Here is a 23414-nt window from a genome sequence, read left to right as displayed (position 1 = left end):
AACCAAAATGGTCTGACATTTGACTCTGTGCTGTAGATTTCACTTAGAGGGCAGAATAACCTGGCCCTCAACACCAGCAAAACCAAGGAACTGATTGTGGACTTTGGAAGGAGTAGGATGGGGACCCACAGTCCTGTTTATATCAACAGGTCAATGGTTGAAAGGGTCAAGAGCTTCAAATTCCTGGACGTGCACATCTCTGAAGATCTTTCCTGGTCCGAGAACACTGATGCAATTATCAAGAAAGCACATCAGCGCCTCTACTTCCTGAGAAGATTACGGAGAGTCGGTTTGTCAAGGAGGACTCTCTCTAACTTCTACAGGTGCACAGTAAAGAGCATGCTGACCGGTTGCATCGTGGCTTGGTTCGGCAATTTGAGCGCCCTGGAGAGGAAGAGACTACAATAAGTAGTAAACACTGCCCAGTCCATCATCGGCTCTGACCTTCCTTCCATCGAGGGGATTTATCGAAGTCGCTGCCACAAAAAGGCTGGCAGTATCATCAAAGACCCACACCATCCTGGCCACACACTCATCTCCCTGCTACCTTCAGGTAGAAGGTACAGGAGCCTGAAGACTGCAACAACCAGGTTCAGGAACAGCTGCTTCCCCACAGCCATCAGGCTATTAAACCTGGCTCGGACAAAACTCTGAACATTAATAACACATTATTTGTTATTTGCACTTTATCAGTTTATTTATTCATGTGTTTTGTAGTCAATGCCTATTTTGTTCTGTTGTGCTGAAGTAAAGCAAGAATTTCATTGTCCTATCAGGGACACATGACAATAAACTTGAACTTGAAAACTATATTGGGCTTTGGTGTTCCTTATCCTCTGTTATAGCTGCAGTTCACTGAATCCTGCGATAGGTGACGCTGTGGAGCTATGTTTCTCAGGCTTGGCCTCTTGGCTTATTACTCGACTTTGAGGCAGTAAAGCAAAAAACTTAAATCGGTTCCCCATTTTCTCAGGGTTCATTATCATATCATAGGCTTCGATTAGGTTTCTGTGTGTGGTTGGGTCTGATGTATTTTTCATTAGTACCTAAAAAGAGAATAAAGATCAAAACAAGAGAAAAATATATCAGTTATCAGTGATCAATGGGGTTTTTAAATAATGTATAAGATAACGGTTTCTTTAGTTATTTTATTTATGAAAGAGGATGGATTTAATTTCATCAAATACAAATCTCAAGGACCCAAGGTGGTAACAGGGAAAATTGATGACGATAGGGCAGTACTGTAGATGTGGACTTCATTAAAGCATTCAACAAGGTCCCTCATGCTAAACTAATCCAGAAGATTAAGATGTGTGGGATCCACAGAGGGCTGATAGATTGGATTTAAAATGTTCTTGGTCATAGGCAGAGGGGAGTGATGGATGGGGTTTGGCTATTCTGACTGGAGGTCTGTGATCTGTGGTATTCTTGGGGTACGTTCATTTCTCTGCAAGTGACAACACACGTACATAGGATGGTAATGGCAGTTTACAGCAAAATCTCATTTATTGGTGGTGAATATAAAAGTTGGGGCATTGTATTGCAGCTGCATGAAACATTCATTTGGAGTTACTAGTTGCTGTATTACAGGAAGGATGTGGAGGCTTTAGAGGGTGAAAAAGAGGTTCACGTGGATACTGACTGGGTTAGAGAGTAGGCACCCATTATTAGCTTCTGTTAATCTTGACAGTTCCCCAGACAAAATTGTACATTGCAAAATATATATTTTATATACGACAATAGAAATGATGAGCAAGTAAGTTAGCAAATGCAAAAAGATGCAGAAATTGAAATATGTGAAGAACACTAAATCTATTTGGAGTTTCTTGGATGAACACAGCGTCTTTTCCCCAGGGTGGAATCAAGAAATAGGTTGAAGGTGAGAGGAGCAAGATTTACTAGGAACCCAAGGACTAACTTCTTCTCCCAGAGAATGCACTGCCAGTATATGGAATGAGCTGCCAGAGGAAGTAATTGTGGCAGGTACGATAAAAACATTTCAAATACATTTGGGAAGGTATATGGATAAGAAAGGTGTAGAGGGATATGGCCAAAAGTGGGCAAATGGGACTAACTTAAATGAGGCATCTTGGTCGCATGGACAAGTTTTTGCTGAAGGGCCTGTTTTCCATGTTGTATGACTTCATGGCTCTATGAATCAATTTCACCTTGCACATTAAAATCTAGTTAATTGCTAAATAATATTGACAATACAATAGCTTAGGCAAAGGGTTAAACAAGAAACAACACACAAAGAAAGAGCTATCCTTACCTGAAGTCTTACATCAATGCCCATATTCTTGAGGAATTCCCACTGTGGAATTGGTCCCAAGGTGGTGACTTTTCCCCTTGTCATTTGACGAAGGTATCTGAAATCTACGTCCGCTGTCAAGTCTGCTGTTCCAGGTGCCGTGAGCACATCATGCAGCTGATGTCCACGAAAACCCTTGCAAAATCATCATTTTATAAAGGTTGACCAGCACTTTCTACTCTAAAATGTTTCCCCTTCAAACCTCTTATGGCAGTGATTGAGAGAGCAGCCAAAAGTCTCTGTTAGAATGTTCTATAATCAAGTTGAGGGGAAAAGCTGATGGTTCATCAAGATTATCTACAGAGGCAGCCACTGTAGAAATGCTCCAGTTTATTTAAGGACATTGAAAATTCATCAATTTGGAAATGTACACAATTAAAATGGCAAGATAAACTTAAATCAAAATAGTTTTAAATAAACCTCAGTTAATTCAGTTCCGATGAAAGATTATTGACGTGAAATATGAGTTGTTTCATTCTCCACAGATGCTGCTTGACCTGCTGAGTATTTCTAGCAGACTGAGCACACAAGGAACTGCAGAAGCTGGTTTACAAAACAAAAAGACACAAAGTGCTGAGTAACTCATGGATAGGCAGCATTCCATATTGGGGCTTTTCTTCAGTGCCTGACCTGGTGAGTTCACTCAGCAGTTTGTATTTTGCACGAGATTTCAGCATCTGCAGTTCCTTGTGTCTCCAATTTCCTTTCTGACTGTTTCGGAGCTGGCCAGTTCCACTGTAAACCATGCAGCCATCGTTCTGACTCATTTTCTCCCTCAACACTAGATTAGAGCAAAATAAATTGTGAGTCCCAATGCATTGCAGTCATGTCAACAATGAAAGCAAACTCAATGCTAGTATTTATTTCAAAAACAGGGAAGTAATGCTGAGGCTCTATAAGGTGCTGGTTAGGCCGCATTTGGAAGATTGTGAGCAATTTTGGGCACCATATCTGTGGAAGGATGTGCTGGCTCTGGAGAGGGTCCAGAGGAGGTTTACAAGAATGATCCCAGGAATTAGTAGGTTAACCTATGATGAGTGTTTGTTGGCACTGGGCATGTACTCGCTGGAGTTTACAAGAATGAGGGGGGACCTTATTGAAACTTAGTGAAAGGCTTGGATAGAGTGGATGTGGAGAGGATGTTTCTACTAGTGGGAGAATCTAGGACTAGTGGTCATGGCCTCAGAATTAAAGGATGTTCTTTTAGGAAGGAGATGTGGAGAAATTTATTTAGTCAGAGGGTGGTGAATCTGTGGAATTCTTTGCCACAGAAGGCTGCGGAGGCCAAGTCAGTAGATATTTTTGGCAGAGATATATAGATTCTTGATAAGTGCAGGTGAGAGAGGTTATAGGAAGACAGGAGAAAAAGGTTAAGAGGAAGAGATAGATCAACCATGACTGAATGGCGGAGTAGACTTGATGGTCCGAATGGCCTAATTCTACTCCTATCACATGACCTTAATGGGATTTTTTTTCAGATTGGTGCTTCATATTTTGAAAATTTATATCAAGTCAATTCTAAAAGCTCAAACTGAAAAAAAACTTTTGCAATCACAAAATGACTCCAAGCTATCTTACAAATTTGAGAAATTAAATTTTATGTATTTATGTTTAAAATTATAAAAAATTCATACAATTTTTTAAAACGTTTTGTAAACAGGGACTTAAAAAAAAATCTCAATAATTATTGGAATCCCCTTGGAAGTAAAAGTAGGTTGTCTATTTTTTTTTAAATAAAGAGACAAACAATGCTATTGCCAAGAATAGGTTTCATTCATGAGCGAAATGCCTATTGAAACCGCTGGTTAGCCTGAGGGACTATTGCATTTTGCAAAACATTTTAATTAATAAATGGGACCAGTCACTATCTTAAATTAGCCTAACATAACAATGGCATTTAACTGTAAATGAAGATTGACATTTTTATTTAAAAAGTAAATCTTCAAGACATAATTTCAAACCAGTCATGTTGGTATAAATATTAATCCTTCCACAGGCTGAATGAGAAGGGAAATTAAAGAAAGAACCAGGAAATGTTTATTTCAGTTTAGTTTAGAGAAACAGTATGGAATCATACCCTTCGGCCCACCAAGTCCACACCAACCATCAACCACCAATTCATACACTATTGCTGTGTTATCCCAATTTCTCATCCATTCCCTAGAAATTAGGGGCAATTTATTTTTACAGAAGCCAATTAACATACAAACCCACATATCTTCAGGATGTGGGAGGAAACCAGAGCACCCGGAGGAAACCCATTCATTCACAGGAGAACATTCAATCTCCACACAGTCTCTGGCGCTGTGAGGCAGCAATTCTACTATGTTGCTCCCCGAGCTTCAAAACATAACAAGTAGACTGAGAATGTAGACAAAAATGCTGGAGAAACTCAGCGGGTGCTGTGGGTGGGTGGGGGGGGGGGTGAGAAGAAAGGAAGAGGAGGAGCCAGTCTGAAATTAGGGAAGTCAATGTTCATACCGCTGGGGTGCAAACTGCCCAAGAGAAATATGAGGTGCTGCCCCTCCAATTTACGGTGGTCCTCACTCTGGCCATGGAGGAGGCCGAGGACAGAAAGGTCGGATTCGGAATGGGAGGGGGAGTTGAAGTGCTGAGCCACCAGGAGATCAGGTTGGTTATTGCGAACCGAGCGGAGGTGTTGGGCGAAGCGATCGCCAAGCCTACACTTGGTCTCACCGATGTTGAGCAGCTGACACCTAGAGCAGCGGATGCAATAGATGAGGTTGGAGGAGGTGCAGGTGAACCTCTGCCGCATCTGGAAAGACTGCTTGGGTCCTTGAATGGAGTCAAGGGGGGAGGTAAAGCGACAAGCGGTTGCAAGGGAAAGTGCCCAGAGAGGGGGTGGTTCGGGTGAGAAGGGACAAATTGACCAGGGAGTCATGGAGGGGGCGGTCTCTGCGGAAAGCAGACAGGGAAGATTTGTCAAGTGGTGGGGTCACGTTGGAGGTGGCGAAAATGATGGAGGATCTGTAGTCGGAGAATTCAGAATTGTATTATTTTGTTAAGAGACAAATTTCTGAAGTAATTCAGAGGATCAGAACATGGATAGGCAGTGTTTTGGCTCAGGACCCTTCTTCAGACTGCTTGTGGCTGTAAAACTGGTGGGAGCGGGACAAAGTCTGGCAAGTGATAGGTGGATACAGGCAATGGGAATTTTTGACTGACAGATGGTTGGACAAAGGCCCGAGATGCAAAGAGAAAAGGAATGAGATAAGGAGGTGCGCATAGAAGAGGTGCGCATAGAAGAGGTGCGAATTGTGAAGCCAAAAAAAGGAACACTGGTGCAAGGGGAAAGAGCAAAGGGGAAGGAAGCAATGGGTGCGCATCTAGGTGGGGCACAGGGAAGGGAGGAGTGGGGAAAGAGGTAGGGGTGGTGTTAGAGAATTCAATGTTCATACCGTTGGGTTGTAACTTACCCAAATGGAATACGAGGTGCTATTCATCCAATTTGCATATGGCCTCACTCATGTAATAGAGTGGCCCAGGGCAGAAAGATCAGCATGGGAATGGGGAGTTGAAATGGTTAGTAACTGGGAGATCCAGTCGGCCTTGGAAGACCGAGCGCAAGTGTTTGGAGAAAAGGTAGCCTAGTCTGTACATGGCCTCGCTGATGTGAAGGATGCCACACCAGGAACAGCGAATGCAGTAGAAGAGGTGAGCGGAGGTGCATGTGAACCTCTGTCTCACCTGGAAGGACTGCTGGGGTCCCTAGATTTGAAGAAACAATCTACCCTCTGATGAAAGGGGAGCAGGAATGCATGGCCTCACACACACAATACCGGCTACAGTCCACCTTGGAATGATGGAGTGTACCCCCATTCAAATGAAACATTGAAGACCTATTCTGTTTGCCTTCTTCGGAAGACCTGGTCCCATGATGAGGGGGATTCTCCCCGGTCCTAGACAATATTTATCCCTCAAAATAAATTGTACATTTTTTGGTTCTATTTGTGAGATCTTCTGTGATTCCTATAACCGTAACTTCAAAGAGAATTTCATGCACCCTCGATAGACACAAATGCTGGAGTAACTCAGCGAGTCAGACAGCATCTCTGAAGAGAAGGAATGGGTGACGATTCTAGTCGAGGCCCTTCACAACGGTTCATACATCCTAGCACATTTATGGCAAAATCATCTTAATTGATCAAATTAGTTTAAAGTTTTTAATATGACGTGACTTGGCTTAAATTTAATTATTCAAATCACCTTGGAACAATTTATTTTTGAAGTAATAATCCATTCCAGAGTAATTACTATAATTGATAAAAGATTTGAATGATCTGTGGATTTGTTTCTGACCTATTAACAGAATACTGTACAAACATCCATTATGAATTGTGTTATCTGTGTACGGTGTAGAACAACCTTCAAAACAAATTATTTGGCTATTCTCACTGGCTTTTCTCAAAAAAAATATGCAGCTAATTCGTAGTATTGAACTTAAAACAAATGTATTTCTCTGAGTTTGTTTGATTTCTACAGTAATATGTAATACAACACAAGTACTCACAGTAACATCAACCCAGACCAGCAAGGCAATAAATGGTCAGATATGTGGGGATAATTATGTGGGAGATCCGTGAATATTAAAGGCCCAGTAAGAACATGCTTCATTGAACTTACCCTAAATGTGTCGGTCTTTGTTCCGTTATGTCCATAGTCAGCTATTAGTGCTGCTCCCCCATCTTCAGTGATTCTACCGGCTAGACGATGGATGATAACTCCAGCCTCAGCACAGATCTCCACATGGTCCCTCTCATCATCTCTCTTTTTGCAAAGGTAAATAAATACTTTGTACTATAAAGAGCTATAGTAGAAATACCAAGTAGTAAAACCACATGTACCTTTTTCAGGCACAATTACAATAAAAATGATAAATCCTTGCTTTTTTGAACATCTATTTTTAGTGTACAAAACTGTACATCTTAGGGTAATGAGAGGAATAGATCAGGTATATGCACTGAGTCTTTTGCCCATTGTACGAGAATCGATAACGAGGACATAGGTTTATGGTGAGGGGAAAGATTTAATGGTAACCTGAGGGGTAACTGTAGATGCTGCTTTACAAAAAAAGACAGCATCTACAGTGACTTGTTTCTACACAGTGTTATTAATATAGGGTCATACAGTGTGGAAACAAGCCCTTCGGCCCAACTTGCCATGCCAACTAACATGCCCCATCTACACTGTATCAGGCAGCATTTCTGGAGAACATGGATACAGTAGATGGCGTTTCAGGGCAGGACCCTTCTTCAGAATTTGTTTACATCCTCTGAATCCAAGTATAAAATCCCTCCCTCATCCTCTCTCTAGTTACCCTCTTGTTTTCAATACATGCATAAAAATCCCTGGGGATCGTTCTTTAGACTTTACTTTGGAGATGCAGTGTGGTACAGTCCCTTCCAATCACCCCGTACACTAGCACTATCCTTCACACTAAGGTCAATTTACAAGTAACAGGAGCAAATTAACCTACAAACCTGCACATCTTTGGAGTGTGGGAGGAAACCAGAGTAGCCGGAGAAAACCCACAGGGTCACTGGGTGAACGTACCAACTGTGTACAGACAGCAACCTGATTCAGGATTGAACCCAGGTCTCTGACACTGTCAGGCAGCAACTCTACCGCTGCGCCACTGCAGTGCTCCTGTACCATTCTCTTTGATCTTACTTGCTAAGAACATTTCATGGTCTCTTTCAGCCCTCCTAAATTTCTGCTTGAGTTTTTTCCCCACTTTCTTAATGTTCTTCAAAGCCCCTGCCTGCTTTAATCTTCCTAAACCTTACATACGGTTTGTTTTTCTTTTTGACCATATTTATGACCTCTCTCACCATCCAAAGTTCCCTTACCTAGCCATCCCTGTCCCTTCTCCTTACTGGAACACACCAGTTCGAAACTTAGATTAGCTGGCCTTTATACGAGTCCCACATCAGATGTAAATTCCATTGATTCACCACCCTCTGCCTAAAGGAATTCCTCCTCATCTCATTTTTAAAGGCACGTCCTTTTATTCTGAGGCTGTGGCCTCTGGTCCTAGACTCTCCCAGTCGTGGAAACATCCTCTCCACATTCACTCTAGCCAGCCCTTTCAAAAAGTATATTCACTGCCGCAACACAATTTCAAATTCACCTGAATTAATGTTTTTGAAGCAAAAGTGGCGGAAGGTGCCAGAACAAAACGAAGCTTTTCCGGTGATTGTGGGTCAATGTCAATCAGTATTTCACGCCATCCCTGCTTGGTTTTCTGTAAATTTAGCAACACAGAACGAAAAGGATGATTTGAAAAGCGAAAGCACACACATTTTCACATCAATCGGTAATGTGATACCTTTCACCAGAAATGAATCTTATTACATTAAATTTTTTGAACAAACTCTTATGAAAGGACAAGGAAAAATCTGCTGCAAAATACAGTACATCACCTTAATTATCATCTTGATTCATATTTTATAAGCAAACTCACATATAGCCCAAACAGTAACGGTACTTGTTAACAGTGAGAGCTTTAGTCATTCTTGCAGTAGCTATCCATCTCCAATGGGAGTTGATGCTACAAAACTCAGTATTAATGAAATGATTTGAAATTACAGCCTTCTTCAAATCGGCAAGTCCAATTGCTGACTAAGCAACTATTTTGCGGAACACGTGCACTCAGTCCACCAAGGCTTGCTGGGTCCCCTGGTTGCTCACCATTTTAATGTCTCCCCTTCCCATTCCCACACTGTTCTTGGTCTCCTCTATTGCCAGAGTGAGGGCACAACAAAATGGAGGAACAGCACCTCATATTCCACTTGTTCAACGGTGTGAATATTAAATTCTCCAATTTCAAGTAACTACCCCGATGCGCATCTATTTCTCACCCCCAGTCACCCTCTTTCCCTCTCTTTCATGCACCCATCTCCCATGCCCGCAATTCCCATTTTCCTTTTTACTCTTTTCACCTCCCTGTCCTTTTCCACCCATATCCTTCCCTCCATCTTTATATTTCACTCTTCTCCATATTTGATACTCTTTTTGTCTCCTTTTCCGATTTCCTTTGTCACTTACTCCCATTTGTCAATAACTCCCTCACCTTTATCCACCTATTACTTGCCAGACCGCCCTCCACCTCTTTTCCAGCGTTTTACCCACCCCCCTCCACTTATCAGTCTGAAGAATTATCCACTCTCTCCAAAGATGTCGCCTGACCCGCTGAGTTCCTCCAGCACTTTGTGTTTTGTGATGAAATGAGAAACTGAAGCTGCGAAGCTAAAGTGATTTAAAGTTGTCAACGCTTGCGGTTTTACCTGAAACTTGTGGATTGGAAGTACATCAAAAAACTCATTCGCAAGATAAAAGGCAAGACCTGAAAAAAAAGTGAAGTCTCCATTGTAAAAGTGGATGAAACGATAATCCCAAATTTCTAAATACTGCTAAATATGCATTTGCACGCCTTCCATTCGAGCTCATGGTATATGAAGTTCAATGAAATATGTACACAATGCTGCTGCAAAATAGCAGGCAAAAGATCAAAGAGCACAGTGGTGCAGCAGATAGAGCTGCTGCCTCACAGCGCCAAAGACCCAGGTTCGATGCTGACCTCGGGTGCTGTCTGTGTGGAGTGGTCGGCATGGATTAGGTGGGCCAAAGTGCCTGTTTCCATGCTGTATCTCTAAGCTAAAATCAACCACTCAGGGTTAGAAGTAAATAGAATAGCCTCATAAGCAACTGTTGAAGACTGAACATATAATTTCTAGAAAAATAGCGACGGCATGTACTTAACACCAAAAGCCGAAACTAATAAAAGCAGAATTAAAATCAAATAGGTTAACAAACACTTATTTAAGAAATGCCTCACTGCAGAAGTTATTTTTATGTTACACTTCCTGCATATCACGCCTCCCCCCTTGTGTAAGACTTTGGTATCAGGAATACCACACTGTGCAATTTTCTATTTTAGCCTTTTCTTAAATGTCCCTTATGAGATAACAGAGAGATAATCTCACCTTTTGGTACATCCTGTAAATCCTTGTACCAGGAAATTGGAAGCCCTGTTTTGGTAACGCCAGTTTTATAAACTGCAGCAGTGGGATCGTGCATTAGGCAGTTCTCCCCTTCAGTTAGAAGCCGTGCTTGAGTTTCACTGAGCTTTGGACTCACTTCAACCAAATGTACAGAAATCTCACATGCCCTCAACACTGAACCGAGTTGGTTGAAGACCTAACATTTACACAAAAAGGAAAAATACAAACAAGTATTAATTGTTATAATTAATGCATATTAGGATGCTTGCTGATAGAAAAATTTGGTATGTAAGCATTGCTGTTGCTTCATATGCAGAGATTGTCAGATTTCCATGCTGTACCTCCAAACTAAAACTGGTCAGAATGTACTAGTGTGCAGTTCTGGTCACCACATCACCCACACTCTAGGATGTGGTTGTGCTGGAATGCAGAGGAGATTCACCAAAATGTTGCCTGGACGGGAGTTCTTTGATTATGGGAAGAGATTGGATAGGCTGCATTTGTTCATCTTGGAGTGAAGAAGGCATATGACAGAGGTGTATAAGATTATGAGGGGCATAGAGCGTGTAGTCAGAATCTTTTTCGCATAAAATGGGAAAGAACCTCTACCCACTACAGTTCGCTTACCGCCACAACAGATCAACGGTGGATGCGATCTCACTGGCTCTCCACTCCGCTCTGGACCAGAACAACAGAACAGAAACTCATATGTCAGGCTGTTATTCATTGACTACAGCTCGGCGTTTATCACCATCATCCCCCCCAAGCTGGTTACCAAGCTCTCAGATCTGAGTCCCCGCGCATCCGTCTGCAATTGGATCCTCGACTTCCTCATCCACAGACCATAGCCTGTCCGTATTGGTGGAAATGTGTCAGCCTCGATAACAGCCAGCACGGGAGCACCTCAAGGCTGTGTGCTCAGCCCCCTGCTGTACTCACTCTATATTCATGACTGTGTAGCTGGACATAGGGCGAACTCCATCAACAAGTTCGCCGACGACACCACTGTTATGGGACGAATCACTGATGGTGACGAGTCAGAGTATAGAAGCGAGATCGACCGATGGACCAAATGGTGCCAGCACAATAACCTGGCTCACAACACCAGCAAAACCAAGGAGCTGATTGTGGACTTTGGAAAGAGTAGGATGGGGACCCACAATCCCGTTTATATCAATGGGACAATGGTGGAAGGGGTCAAGAACTTCAAATTCCTGGGCGTGCATATTTCCCAAGATCTTTCCTGGTCCCAGCACACTGATGCGATTATAAAGAAAGCACATCAGCGCCTCTATTTCTTGAGAAGATTAAGGAGAGTCGGTATATCAAAGAGGACTCTCTCGAACTTCTACAGCTGCAGTGTAGAGAGCATGCTGACTGGTTGCATCGTGGCCTGGTTCGGCAACTTGAACGTCCAGGAACGGAAAAGAATGCAGATAGTTGTGACCACTGCCCAGTCCATCATCGGCTCCGACCTCCCCACCATCGAAGGTATCTATCGCAGTCGCTGCCTCAAAAAGGCTGGCAACATCATCAAGGATCCACACCATCATGGCCACACTCATCTCTCCACTGCCATCAGGTAGAAGGTACAGGAGCCTGAAATCTGGAACATCCAGGTTCAGGGACAGCTTCTTCCCCACAGTCATCAGGCTATTAAACAAAACTTCAAGCAAACTCTGAACTATAACAGCCAATTGCACTTTATCTGTTTCTTTTTTGTATCTATATGGTCTATGCTATATAGACACACTGAACTGTTCTGTATTTATGCTTACAATACTCTGTTGTACTGCATCAAGCAAGGATTTCATTGTCCTATCTGGGACATGACAATAAACTCTCTTGACTTGACTTGATATCAAAAACATGGCATAGATTTTAGGCAAGCACTTGTAAAAGGGATTTGAAGGGCTGCGTGTGCAAACCCGCCCCCCCCCCCCCCCCCCCCCCCCCCCCCACCCCCGCCGCCCACCCATCCACTATCTGAAACTTGCTGCCACAGGAGATGGTGGGGTGAGATATAATAAGTATATTTAAGTTACTCCAGCACGTTGTGTCCTTTTTTGTTTTGCACTCTAATGCTCTGCTTGCCTATTATATGGATTGTTAATTTATAATATTGCTGATTATTGCAATTTTTTTTGCACGTTATTTTGTTATTGGGTCTGTAAGGCTGTAGCAAGTAAGAATTTCATTGTTCTCTTCCCATTAAAATGACACTTCAGCACTCTCAACACGACTGGGGTTGGAATTTATAGCTGGCGATATGAGCCCAGGCACTCACTGAAATGAATGGAAGTTTACGTTGGGCCGAGTCCCATTGAAGCTTCCAACACAGAATCAGGGCGGAGAGTTGCTGCCTTACAGCACCAGAGACCCAATTTCGATCCTGACTATGGGTGCTGTCTGTACAGAGTTGTATGTACTTCCTGTTGCCAAGTGGGTTTTCCTCCAGGTGATCCGGTTCCTTCCCACATCCCAAAGACGTACAGGTTTGTGGGTTAATTGACCAGTAAAAATTGTAAACTGTCCCTAGTGTGTGTAGGATAGTGCCAGTGGACGGCGTGATCGCTGGTCGGCATGCTCAGTGGGGCGAAAGGCCTGGTTCCATGCTGTATCTCTAAAGTCTAAAGAGAAGTATAAAGAAGAAAGTTCCATTGCTCTTAATGGTGTCAAGCTTCTACAGGTGTGTTGCTGGGGTTGCAAGTGGAGGGTTGTATTAGAATCCTAACTTGTAGGTGGTGGCAAGGCTTTAAAGCTGCACAAGGCAAGTACGTTAATGCCCGTGACATACTCGTGCAGCCACAATATTTAGGTGGCTAGGTCAGAGGGGTTTCTGGTTATTGGTCCTCCAGAAATATGGGTCAAAATCATGGAACTCCCTACCCAACAGCATTGTGCAGGTACCTTCCTCAATGAGGTAATGCCACTGAATCTTAAGGGTAGATGGCCTGTCTCTCTCAGGGGAGATGGTCACTGGTTGCCACCTGTGATTGCTACTTGCTACTTTTCAGCACATGGTTCTTGTTCTTGGTTCTTGGTTTCTTGGTCCTCCAAAATATTCCAAATGGAATACCAGTGGTGAAGGGAGGACTTAAGCCAGAAAGGGTTATTGGGACGAAAGAGCTACTTAAAATTTAGTTGCATCAGGTTGGGAAACTATAGTAGGGTGGAGATTATTCTATGCTTTAATTGTGCGGGGGAAGAACTAATTGCTGTACACATCTGTCTTTGTAGCTGGGATCACAAATTGGATCAAATGCCCTTGTCTGCTCCTAATTGGTTTGGGTTTGGTGTAGGTCTTGTAGTCTATGTTGAACTGATCATTTAACATTTTTTAAAAGCAGGTCAAACGGTGAGCTTCACGTCTGTCTTGGAGAGGGTTCCACCCCAGAGAATTCAGAAGTTTGGTGACACCAAAGGCACAAGGCATGAAGTCACAAGGGAGCGTTGGGCCGTGGCCATACTATGACAGCAGGTTTGGCTTGCCCCCTGCAGAACCGGGAAACCCACCTGAAGAGGGGAGCTGCTGAGCCTGGCCCATTTTCCACCCCGACGACCTGTGAACCAGAGAGGAGGGTGGAGGGAGTTGGTGACAGCAGACGCAAGAACAAGGAGACTTTGAAAATGGCGTCAAAACCTGGCGGTTTATAGTCGCAGTGGGCAATTTCTATACACTTTGTACTTATTCTGTGATTATACTCATGTTTCATCGTAATTTACTGAAATGTATGGACAAAAGAGTTTTACTGTACATGTGATAATAAAGAGCAATTTAACCATTGTCCTGCCTCACGTAGGCATGGTCTGTTTCTGAGGACTGGGAAATATCAGCAAACATCTTCATTTCTGCTGGTTTACAAGAAGGGCACAAAGTGCTGGATTAACTCAGTGGGTCAAGCAGCATCTTTGGAGAACATGGATAGGTGACATTTTGGGTCGGGGTCCTTTAGACTGAAGAATTTCAACACTTTGTGTCCCATCTACTGCGTGTTTTCCTCGATCATTGATGAGAAACAATCAAATGCAATCTTCGTGCCAAAGGCTTTCTTCTGGAAATCAGCTGCTTGTGAGAAGGTCTAGATCAAGGTGATCCTTGTGCAATCTAAAATGGAAATTGGTAAAAGTGGGAAAAAGGGAAAAGGTACCTTTAAGATTTAATAGGAATCTGAGAGGTAACTTTTTGTTTTACACACACAGTGGTGGGTATAGGGAATGAGCTGCCGGAGAAGATAGTTGAGGCAGTATCACAACATTCAAAAGACATTTGGAGAGGTAGGTGGACATACGTAGGTAGGCGAGACTAGTGTAGGTGGGGCATGTTGGTCGGCATGGGTAATTTGGGCGAAGGGCTTCTTTCCACACTGTGTGACTCTATGGTGAGCAGGAGATTAGGTGCCGCTCGATTGTTCACTCAGGAACATCTTCCATCTTTGCTGAAGACAGAGGGTGGACTGGGCTGTAGTTTGTTGAATAATCTTGAACGTGGACAATATTCGAAACTTTCAGCTGGATACTTGTGTTTTTATGCATTCATAATAAAACCATAAATGCTCCATAACTCACCCTTAGAACGTCACTTGCTAAAGTACCCCTGCCAGGCCCAAGTTCTACTAGATGAAATGCCTTTGGTTTCCCAGCAGCCATCCACTCACTCACACACCAAATGCCAAGGAGCTTGGAGAAGCAGAGGGAAGGGTGGAAAAAAAATAGGTTATTCTGAAATTCAAATAATGAAATTCATATTCAGAAATTACAAAGTAGATAGTTTAAAAAAGCCTTCATTTACAGTATTTAAGAAGGAACTGCAGATGCTGGAGAATCGAAGGTACACAAAAAAGCTGGAGAAACTCAGCGGGTGCAGCAGCATCTATGGAGCGAAGGAAATAGGCAACGTTTCGGGCCGAAACCCTTTGGTTTCGGCCCGAAACGTTGCCTATTTCCTTCGCTCCATAGATGCTGCTGCACCCGCTGAGTTTCTCCAGCTTTTTTGTGTACCATCATTTACAGTACATGGCTACTCTCTGGATATCCTCAGGCATGTTAGGGCCAATAACATGTGCATTAACTGTTGTATGGTATAACAGCCTTCCTATAGTGTGGTGACCAGAACTGTCCAATAAATCATAAATGTGGCCCGACCAATATTTAGTATGACCGTAAAGCAAAACGCCCCAACTCAAACTCTATGCCTCAACCTATAAAGGCAAGCATACCAAATGTTTTTTTTCACTGTCCTGTCCATTGTGTGACCCCTTTCAGGGAGCTATAGGCTTGTAAGGTTTCTCTATACAACAATGCTCCAACAGTCCCTGTCTCTGAATGTCCCAACAGAATTTGACTTCACAAAGTGCACTACCTTACTCTACCCGGATATGCCTTGCTCCAGCTATTTTTTCAGTTGATCTATGTCGCACTGTATGCTTAGAAAAACCTGTCTGCCCTCCATGACTCCACCAATGTTCATGTCATCCGCAAACAATAACAGTCCCAGCACAATCCTTGTGGTAGACCACTTTTCAGAGACTTCCAGTCAGGGAAACGCCCTTCCACCATTGCCCGCTGCCTATTAACATTTGTCAATTATAAATCCAATTTGCCAACATGCCTCGTATTTCTTGTTCCTAAAACTTATGGGCCCGCGTATCTTGTGAGACCTTGGTCAAAAGTCTTACATAAGTTCATGTACATCACACCTTCACGGTGGCTGCATGAATTTTTTGTTACCTCATTGAAAAAACTCAATCATATTTAAGAATCATATTCACAAAAGCATGCCGACTCTTCTGTCAGTCCCTGTCTTACCAAGTGGGAATACATCCTGTCCCTTAGAATCTTCTCCAACAACTTCCTTACCCACGGGTGCAAGGCTAATTTGCCTGTGGTCCCCAATGAGTCAATTATCCCCATTGCGTTTTTTGGCATATACTGTAGATATGTACATGGACGGGTTTATAGGGATATGGGGCAAATGCTGGCAAATGGGACTAGCTAAAGTAAGCAACTTGGTTGGTGTGAATGAATTTGGCTGAAGGACCTGTTTATATAACTGCAGAGTTATATAACTACAAGGATGCAACACTAACTATCCTTCTTCTTCTTCTGGTACCTCATCCATAGCTAAGAAAGAGACCAGCATCTTAGTCAGAGTGCCAGCAATCTCCTCATTTGCTTCACTTATTATCCTGGGATAAATCCCAATAATCCCAGTGGGTGCTCCAATGTTTCCAGCATTTCCTCCTTACTGATACAGACATACTCCAGAAAATCACCATCCCACCCCACCTCTAACCTCAGCCTCCAAATCCTTCTCTCTGGTGAATAATGTATGAGCTCCCTTTCTCGCTTCCATGCAAATAATTGTTTTTGCTTGTGTACATTCTAGATATGATCTAACATGAACAAAGTTACAGAAAGCAGTGGAGTTTGCCCTGATATTTTGGTCAATGCATATCTATCAGGTAACATGACTATTAGTAAACAGATTATACATCTGTTACATATATTGTCCTTAAAATATGGTTATACACAAATTCACTGCCATGAGATGCTCCATGAGGTGGCTGTCAGCTTGACCATTCTTTACTGAAGCTCCCAGCGGGCGGCGGCCTGTTGGCGGGAAGCCGCCGAGCCAGCCTCTACAGACGGACACACTAAAACTAAAACTAGGCAGGCCGCGATCGGTACGGGGGAAGCTACTGAGCTGGTCCTGCTCTTCCCCGAAGACCAAAAGAATGGAGCCGGCGATGACGACAGACATGACAGGAGCAAGGCGGGTAGGAGAGGAGAGGGAATGGGATCTGGCCTACTACATCTTCTAGGTTGGCGGCGGGAGGCGCCCCCAGCGTACATAGGTGGACGGGCAGATAGAGGGACGTTGGTTCAGTTTGATCCTTATGTCCAAGGGAGGCGATGGATGGAGGCGCGCAACAGCCTGGGGCTTCCGACGATCGGATAACGTTCGTACGAACTAGAGCACTGACTGAACGGTGAAAATTGTGCCAAAACCTGGCACCTCTTGCTTGCAGGCTCAGTGGATTATTTCTGTACACTTTGCTAATTGGGGATGTGCTTAGGTATGGCAATACTCTCCTGGACTGCTTATTAGAAAATAATTTCACTGTGCATTTGCACGTGACAGTAACGCACCATTGATTAAACATTGTTTACATCATTTATTTAGTACATGAAAAGTACTTCACCAGCTGTAAAGTTCTTTAGGACACAATGACAGCATGTGATAAATTACATAAACACAAGAATTTTAAGACATTTTAATAAACTTACTTCTCCAAAAATCTGACTAATCTCAGGTGATGTAATGAAGTCTCCTTGTGGTCCAAGAGCATCTCTGTGGTAATAATAACCCTGGAAGAGATTACACCAAAAGGCCTGATTAAACCTTGAACCCTGATACTTCTGCAGATAATAAAATATGGAGGTCAGAAATTATAATATTTACCATTCCCAGGATCATGTCAAAAGATAACAGACTAAAGACACAGAATTTCATCTTAAAGTAGCAATTTTGAAACAGTCAAGAATTAATTACGTACTGTAACAGGGTTGGTTAAAACTTCTCTCATGTACTCTGCTACGGAGATTGGACCTGTTGACTTTATTTTTGCAATTAGATGCTTAAGCATCAGACTACTATCGTCATGTTCTTTTGTGGTATTTGATGTTCTGGAGCACCATCTCATCAACTGACCAGCACACAACTTTACAGAACCTGAAAGAAATGCAAAACAAAATTGAAGCAATATTCCACTTACAAAAAAATGGCCATTTGACAACTTAATCCCACAAATTGCAATTAAGAAAGGTTAACTTTCTGAACTTTAGGTAACAAAAATCCCAGAAAATCCCCAATTTTATTTTATTTCAAATCTAACAACATTCATCGTCCTGTTTTTTGGTTATGAGACCCAATGACTGATATTTGATCATTTAGAAAGTAAGCAGTGTCTTACGCAAGCTGGAGGAACTCAGCGGGTCAAGCAGCATCTGTGGAGGAACTGGGCAAGTGATGCTTTGGGTCAGGTCCCTTCTTCAGACTTTTCAGCTCCCCTGACCCACTCCAATCTCACCCCCTTCTGAATGCACAGTCCTCAGCTCACTCAAGAACAATCCCAATATTGTCATCAAACCCGTAGACACAGGAAGTGCCTTTTTGTAGAATGACAGGTTGAGCTCTCCCATGTTGAGGCCAGGCGCTAGCTCTTGGACACCTCCTTGCATCTATTCCTCCTCCCCCTCCACCTATATTCTTTCCTCTGGCTCCCAATTTGCAACTCTTCAATCCTTTGGACACCCCTTTTCTGGTCATCTCTGGTCTTTGACTTATCATTTGCCTCTCAAACTCCTTCCCTTTAACCTGTGTTCACCTATTAGCTGCCACAATTTGCCCTGTCTCTCCTCTTTTCCAGCATCCCCCCCCCCTACATTTAGTCTGAAGAAGTGTCCCAGCGTGAAATGTCACCTATCCGTGTTCTCCAGAGATGCTGCCTGGCCCATTGAGTTACTCCAGTACTTTGTCTCTCGTTTTGTTTTGTAAAAACACCATCCGTAGACACAAAATTCTGGAGTAACTCAGTGAGTCAGGTTGCATCTCTGGAGAAAAGGAATAGGCGACATTTCGGGTCGAGACCATTCTTCAGACTCAGACTTCAGAAGAAGGGTCTCGACCCAAAACATCACCTATTCTTTTTCTCCAGAGATGCTGCGTGACCCACTAAGTTACTCACGCATTTTGTGCCTATCTTCCTTCTTTCCACTGCCTGTTTCTATCTCCTTCCCCCAAATCCACAAGCAGGGCTGCCCTGGCAGACTCATTGCCTCTGTCTGCTCCAGCCCAGGATAAACTTAAAACCAAAGACCTTATAGTCTTTGCTTAAAACCTCTCCAGGTTTATTTTACAATACCTGATAGGTGTCTTCTGGAACTATCGTTAGAAATACGTTTGGAGAAGCATCTGAGCCCCAGCAAGAAGCTGTTCAGTGGAATCATGTCTCACCCAAGGCTGTGGATCTATGTGACGCCTTGACCTCTGACTCCGCCGCCCACCGCCTCCATAACGCCCCAGCCGCTGGTAAAGAAAGTGGGCCCCACCGAGAGAGGAGAGGTTTCATCCATTTGTTACAGAGTTTAAAAAAGCGACATTATTATTATTTTTTTAAGTGTCAGCGTGCACGGCAGATTGGTTTGGGGGCGCGCTGTGTTTGGGGATTGCTTGTAGTTTCTCCGCCTGTCATGGCGGCGGCGGTTGACATGGCGGCCGGGCCGCGGGCTGACGAGGACCTGGAAGCGGAGCCGGGATGTGAGGACGATGCGGAGGAGGAAGGGAGCGCGGACAATGAGTTCGCGCTGGACGAGGTGCTGCGGCTCGGGGGGACCAAGGTAAGAGATCGGGGAGGGGGGAAGGGGGAAGGCAGCGGCGGCGGCGGCATCGTCGACACGTGGGCCGTGTGCGGCCGGGCTCACAGCGGACACCGGGGACACCAGGGGACACACCGGGGACACACCGGGGGGACACCGGGGGCACCCGGGACACACTAGGGACACACCAGGGACACACCAGGGACACACCAGGGACACCAGGGACACACTAGGGACACACCAGGGACACCAGGGACACCAGGGACACACCAGGGACACACTAGGGACACACTAGGGACACCAGGGTCACCGGGCTCACAGCACCGGGGACACCAGGGACACTAGGGACACACACCAGGGACACACCAGGGACACCAGGGACACACCAGGGACACCAGGGTCACCGGGCTCACAGCACACGGGGACACCAGGGACACTGGAGCAGAATTAGCCCATTCGCCCCATCGGATTAGGTGTGCTTTGCCATTCGATTTATTTTTCCCTCCTGTCTTCTCCCCGTGCTAAATTCCACAATTAAACATTCATACCCTCGCAGATGGCGGTCTGTTGATGGAGTAACAATTGTATGTGTAGGAAGGAACTGTAGATGCTCGTTTAAACCGAAGATAGACACACAAAGCTGGAGTAACTCAGCGGGACAGGCAGCATCTCTGGAGAGAAGGAATGGGTGACTTTCCGGGTCTTTAAAAATGGTCTCGAGAAACGTTACCCATTCCTTCTTTCCAGAGATGCTGCCTGTCCCGCTGAATTACCAGCGTTTTGTGTATCTACAAATTGTAGGTGATACACTTGACCAACTAGAGAGCGGTCCTGAGCTACCATCTACCTCATTGGAGACCCTCGGACTATCTTTAATCTGACTTTACTGGACTTTATCTTACACTAAATGTTATTCCCTTTATCCTGTATCTGTACACTGAATGGCGTGATTGTAATCATGTATAGTTTTTCTGCTGACTGGATTGCATGTAACATAATAGCTTTTCACTGTACCTCGGTACACATGACAGTTAACTAAACTAAATTTTCTCTGGTATTGACAAACCTGTGTGTCACAGAGAAAAAGTTGCATGGACCACACAGCACCAAAAGATCCCGGTCCAGCTGCCGTGGTTTGAAAGCTTCCTGGTCAAGATTCATAAGTTCATAAGACATAGGAGCAGGATTTGGTTGTTCGGCCCATCGGGTCTGCTGTGCCATTCGATCAAAACTGATACAATTCAGAACAAGTATCACTATACGTGTCGGAAGGAAGGATGCCAGTTATACCGAAGATAGACACAAAGTGCTGGAGCAACTCAGCAGATCAGGCAACGTATCTGGCGAAAAGGGACAGGTGAAGTTACAGGTCAGAACCCTTCAGACCTTCTTCCTGTCTGAAGTCGTTATACAGAGTTGCCAGTTTGGCACCATTTTCAAGTCCCAGTTTGTAAGTGCAGAGTTCTTGATCTGACCAAAATCAAGTTGACCCGGTTCCGTTGCCGTTGGTGTCCTCTGCCACTCAAGGCCACATGTGGTCCATATGCTCGGCCTCTTGGAGCGGCGCCCAGAGTTTTCCCCCAGGTTAACAAGCTAGTTTGTCACAGAGTAAAGGTTGCATGGACCAGACAGTACAGAAAGATATCCCAGTCCAGCTACAGTTGTTTGCAAACTTCATGATCAAGATTCATAAGACATTGATCATAAGATCATTAGACATTGGAACAGAATTGGGCTCTTCGGCCCATCGAGTCCACTCTGCCATTTGGTCATGGCTGATCCATTTTTCCCTCTCAATACCATTCTCCTGCCTTCTCCCCGTAACCTTTGATCAAGAACCTCTTACTCATGATGAACATATCAATCTCCACTTTAAAAATATGCAATGACTTGTCCTCCATGGCGTCCTGTGGCAGTTAATTCCACAAATTTACCATGCCTAATTCAATCAATTGCAAAGTGATGCATTATGGCAAGTTTTAATTGTATATTTTTCTTTGCAGGCTGATTATCTCATGTTGTATCACTTAAATGCGAATGAAGACATAATTGATGGTGGAAAAAAATCAGCAATTGATGATCTGGAAGAAGGCGAATTAGAAGCCTTCATCACGAAAATAGGTGTAAGGAAATACTCCAAAATTTTGCAAGAGGAAAACAAAGAAAGCACTAAAGATGAAAATCAAACAAAAAAGGAGAGTGAAAAGATTGACAAAAAGGGCAAGAAGAAGAAAAATAAAGAACTGAAAGAGAAAATTCAAGATGGAAAGAGTGGCAAGATTGGAAAGCAAAAACTAATTCAAGATAATAAAATATCAAGTACATCTGAATTACCAGGCAGAAAAACTAAACATCAGGATATCTTTGAATTTCAGCCCAAACAATACTTATTGATAAAGCCAGGTGGAAAGTGGTATGAGGCAGACTACGCCAGTGAGCACACCTCTGAGCCACAAGACGAATCGCTTGTGTCGCAGTATAAAAATCTCGCTAAACAGCTGTATGAACATGAAACCAATCTTTACACAAGTAAGAAAAATATCCAAAAAGGTGCAAATTCGGCATGGATGAAAACGGTTGTCACCACAGGCACATTGGCAGACAGGATGGCAGCTATGACACTTCTGATTCAAGATGCCCCAGTGCATGGTCTACACTTTGTTGAGGTATTAATCAATCAAATCAAGAAGAAGGGAAGTCGGCGGCAGAGCGGAATGGCTTTGAATACCATGAAAGAACTTATAATCTCTGACTTGCTTCCAGATAATCGAAAATTACAAACTTTCTCTCAGCATCCTTTTAAACAGCTGGAAGAGCTTGCCAGTGGGAACAAAGATGCCAGGGACAGACGTCTCATAATGTGGTACTTTGAACACCTCTTTAAGCACCATTTTGCAGAGTTTGTGCAGGCATTGGAAATTTTGACTCATGACAATGTGCAGGCAACAAAGACAGTCGCCTTGGCTACGGCCCACGAGATACTCTGCATTAAGCCAGAGCAAGAGAAAGCCCTGCTGATTATGTTGGTAAATAAGTTGGGTGATCCACAGTATAAAATGGCCACAAAGGCCTCCTACCTTTTGGAAACATTGCTTCATAAACATCCCAACATGAAAACTGTTGTGTGCTGTGAAGTTGAGCGACTCCTATACAGGCCTAATATTAGTTTGAAAGCCCAGTATTATGCTGTCTGCTTTCTCAACCAAATGGTCTTGAGCCACGAGAAGAGTGATCTTGCTGGAAAATTAATAACTGTTTACTTTTCATTTTTCCATGCCTATGTTAAAAAGGCAGAAATAGACTCTAAGATGCTGAGTGCTTTGCTATCTGGTGTCAACAGAGCTTTTCCTTATTCCAAGATGGACGATGGAAAGATAATGGAGCAGATGGATACTTTGTTCAAGGTTGTACATGTTGTCAACTTCACCACCAGTGTCCATGCACTCATGTTGCTATTTCAGGTGATGGACTCTAAACAAGCTATATCCAATCGATACTATGTCGCTCTCTACCGGTAAGATTTACTTGGTATGAAAAGTTTTGACATGCAACTTATAGAGTGACTATAACTGGAGTACCAGCACTTCATATTTCACTACTAATTGTATTTCACTGGTATGAATGTTGAATTTCAAATAATGCCCCCCACATCACCCTGAGGTGCATCCATTTCAACCACCCTCCCCCAATCACTACCC

At 43.6% G+C, this 23414-nt stretch overlaps 2 protein-coding genes across 3 annotated transcripts in view; one reads left to right on the top strand and one right to left on the bottom strand.

Moving 5' to 3' along the window:
- Positions 1-668: 668 nt before the first annotated feature.
- On the bottom strand, positions 669-20283 carry ndufaf7 (NADH:ubiquinone oxidoreductase complex assembly factor 7). Of its 2 annotated transcripts, none has more exons than XM_055639541.1 (10): positions 20265-20283; positions 17895-18070; positions 17626-17706; positions 14905-15015; positions 10318-10531; positions 9619-9677; positions 8463-8576; positions 6956-7099; positions 2273-2446; positions 669-1046 (listed from the first exon to the last, which is right to left on the bottom strand). In XM_055639541.1, exons 2-10 carry the CDS (start codon positions 18039-18041, stop codon positions 840-842), a joined length of 1251 nt encoding a protein of 416 aa, XP_055495516.1. In that variant the 5' UTR covers positions 18042-18070; positions 20265-20283; the 3' UTR covers positions 669-839. The 2 variants fall into 2 exon arrangements, with proteins under 2 accessions (XP_055495516.1, XP_055495515.1); XM_055639540.1 differs by lacking the exon at positions 20265-20283 and adding an exon at positions 19263-19400.
- cebpz (CCAAT enhancer binding protein zeta) overlaps positions 19435-23414 on the top strand; it is a 24651-nt gene continuing 20671 nt past the window's right edge. The window contains exons 1-2 of the mRNA XM_055639537.1: positions 19435-19737; positions 21720-23230. Coding sequence (XP_055495512.1) covers positions 19591-19737; positions 21720-23230 — 1658 coding nt within the window. The 5' untranslated portion in view covers positions 19435-19590. The remainder of the gene's footprint in view (positions 19738-21719; positions 23231-23414) is intronic.

This window comes from Leucoraja erinacea, chromosome 8 (genome assembly GCF_028641065.1).
Source record: "Leucoraja erinacea ecotype New England chromosome 8, Leri_hhj_1, whole genome shotgun sequence".
In the NCBI taxonomy this organism is placed as follows: domain Eukaryota; kingdom Metazoa; phylum Chordata; class Chondrichthyes; order Rajiformes; family Rajidae; genus Leucoraja; species Leucoraja erinaceus.
Note: the sequence above shows the minus strand (reverse complement) of the source record. Positions and strands in the feature narration are given on the sequence as shown.

Excerpts from the sequence above, each read along its gene's own strand:
- ndufaf7 (XM_055639540.1), bottom strand. The coding sequence starts at position 19,347 with ATGATTCCACTGAACAGCTTCTTGCTGGGGCTCAGATGCTTCTCCAAA. Across the intron at positions 9,678-10,317 it reads TTTACAGGATGTACCAAAAG|GTCTTGCCTTTTATCTTGCG; the intron begins GTGAGATTATCT and ends CTTTTTTTTCAG. Across the intron at positions 2,447-6,955 it reads CAAAGACCGACACATTTAGG|GGTTTTCGTGGACATCAGCT; the intron begins GTAAGTTCAATG and ends TGATTTTGCAAG.